A 2,792-nucleotide genomic window follows, 5' to 3' on the forward strand; every position below is an offset into this window, starting at 1 on the left:
TTCCTCCCTCCCTTCCTTCCTTCCTACTCCCTCTCTCTCCCCGCTCCCTTCTATCCTTTCTTTTTTCCTTCCTTCCCTTCCTCCCTTCTTCCCTTCCCCTTCCTTCCTTTCCTTCCTTCCTTCCTTCCTTCCTTTCTTTATTTCCTTCCTTCCATCCTTCCTTCCCTCCTTCCTCCCTCCTTCCTTCCTTCCTACTCCCTCTCTCTCTCCCCCCTCCATTCTATCCTTTCTTCTTTCTTTCCTTCCTTCCCTCCCTTCCCCTTCCTTCCTTTCCTTCCTTCATTCCGTCCTTCCTTTCTTTATTTCCTTCCTTCCATCCTTCCTTCCCTCCTTCCTTCCTTCCTTCATTCCATCCTTCCTTCCTAAAGGACATCAACCGTTTTTCTGATGCTTGCCCTTCATGTGCTCAAAGATGTGACCTTGGACTCCTAAGATGTGACCTTGAACCTGATGAACCAGCTGCTGAGTGGTCCAGATGTGCGTGCAGCGTTTTGTGCAGGTCCAACACAGCCGTGTTGAAAACAGGAAGGAGTGAAAAGCGTTTTAAATTCCGTCTTTTCATCTTTTTTATTTGAACCCATGGTGATGAAGCTGAAGATGCTTCTTCCACCTGAGACCGTGGGGCGGGGAGGTGTTTCCAGCAGAGCTCATGCTCTTTGGAGGCGGCTTCTTATTTTGGGAAAATGCATTTGAACGAAGCTCTGACTTGTTCGTCGATTATTCATGAAAAGGATCTCTCCTTTGATGTAAAGCTTGTTCTTTCTGATCGTCCCTGATGTTTGCATCCAAAGAGCTTTTTCCTTTGCTTTTGTTTAGAAAGTTGAACGGGATTTTTAAGCATTTTAAACCACTAGATTCGGCCGATCGTTGAGCATCGAGCTTGATGTTGAAATGAATCCATGCAGCTAAAACGATAAAGAAGTCGGCGTCTTTTCCGTTTGTTTCTTCTCAAACCAGATCTTTGATCCTCCACGATTAACAAACAAACCCTTTGTCTGCGTCTTTTCTTTCCTCCTCTTGTTGGATTCTTGTTTGTCTTCAGCTGCCGCCACCTTCACCAACGGCAACTACGGTCACTACAGCGACGCTGGCGACGAGCAGGGCTTCCCCCCGCCGCCCTCCCCCGACTCCGTGGAGGAAATGAACAGGGTCTTGAATCTGACTCCCCCACCACACCGCAGGTAACCCCTCAGAGCTCATAAAGTGCAACAACCTACATGAACACGGCGTTAAGCTCCACGCAGGGCCAGAGTTCTGATGGCGTCTTGGTCAGGGATAACTTCCACTGATTTTTGATATCAATATATATCAAGATATATCAAGATATATCAAGATATATCTAGATATATCTATATATATCTATATATATATCAAGATATATATATATATATATATATATATATCAAGATATATCTATATATATCTATATATATCAAGATATATCTATATATCAATATATATCAAGATATATCTATATATCTATATATATCAAGATATATCAAGATATAAACAATTAAGCTTTTTAAAATTATCTGGGTTAACTGTAGCGCTAAAAGAGATCTGTGCAAATCAATTCAGATGGAAAGGGTTTGAACAATTAGTATCTTACCTGCTATAGATAGCCCTTTGAACAGCTATATATATCGATATTTATATATATCAATATCAATATAATTATCAATATATCAATAATCATCTCTTTTAGCTTTTAAAAAGCTTATGTGCAGATCAATTCAGGTGGAAGGGGTTTGAACAATTAGTATCTTACCTGCTACAGATAGCTCTTTGAGCAGCGATGTAAATTGATTTGATACATATTGATATTGATATATCAATATTGATATATATCAATATATCAACAATTAACATTTTGTAAATTATCTGGGTTAACTACAGCGCTAAAAGAGATCCATGCAAATCAATTCGGGTGGAAAGGGTTTGAACAGTTAGTATCTTACCTGCTATAGATAGCCCTTTGAACAGGAATATATATACCATACCATTTTATTTATAGAGCACTTAAAACAGCGACAAGGCCAAGCAAAGCGCTGTAGATATATATCAGTATCAGGATAATTATCAGATAGCTCTTTGAGCAGTGATATATATCAATTTGATACATATTGATATTGATATATTGATATATATTGATATTCATATATATCAATATATCAACAATTAAGCTTTTTAAAATGACGTGTGTTAAAGATTAATGTTTTGTGGCCAAGGCCCCCACTGGCCACCCCTTGTTTCCTCCACTGCTCCTCTCTCCAGAATCCATCACTGTGCGCCACCTCAAACATGCACAGCGTAACTCCTCCCCACTTGAATATCTTGCACCAAAAACATTTAGGTTTGCTTCATTCTCTGTTCAGTTCCAGTCCAGAAAAACACTCATCACTTAAACTACAAACACTGACTATTCAAATCCCTCGGCGACAGGGGACATCAGCGTACCGATTGCTTTACATTACCTTGTCACTGACGTCAGGTGTACTCGAGTTCCTCCAAGTTAATTTGAAACTACATGTTTTTTTTAACTTGTTTTGTGTGTTTTTTGTTTTGCAGCGAGCTGTCCGACTCGCCTCCAGAGTTTTACTCAAACCACCGCCACGACGAGTACAACGTGCCTCGCAACAGGGCGTCCAAAAGCTTGGACATGGGTGAGCTCGCCATCTGGACAACCGATCTCATCCCTCAGGTCTTTGCATGTTCAGAGGCAGGAAGTAAAAAACACTGTCGTCTCGGGCAGGAAGTAAAAAACACTGCAGTCTCGGGCAGGAAGTAAAAAA

The 2,792-nt window shown here is 40.7% G+C and overlaps 1 protein-coding gene across 1 annotated transcript in view; it reads left to right on the forward strand.

Annotated features, from left to right (window-relative positions):
• pard3ba (par-3 family cell polarity regulator beta a) overlaps positions 1 to 2,792 on the forward strand; it is a 216,863-nt gene that overhangs the window by 101,322 nt on the left and 112,749 nt on the right. Inside the window, exons 15-16 of the mRNA XM_037696743.1 lie at positions 1,043 to 1,181; positions 2,569 to 2,663. Coding sequence (XP_037552671.1) covers positions 1,043 to 1,181; positions 2,569 to 2,663 — 234 coding nt within the window. The remainder of the gene's footprint in view (positions 1 to 1,042; positions 1,182 to 2,568; positions 2,664 to 2,792) is intronic.

The sequence above is a fragment of the Nematolebias whitei genome, chromosome 23 (assembly GCF_014905685.2).
Source record: "Nematolebias whitei isolate Nwh7 chromosome 23, NemWhi1, whole genome shotgun sequence".
Classification (NCBI taxonomy): domain Eukaryota; kingdom Metazoa; phylum Chordata; class Actinopteri; order Cyprinodontiformes; family Rivulidae; genus Nematolebias; species Nematolebias whitei.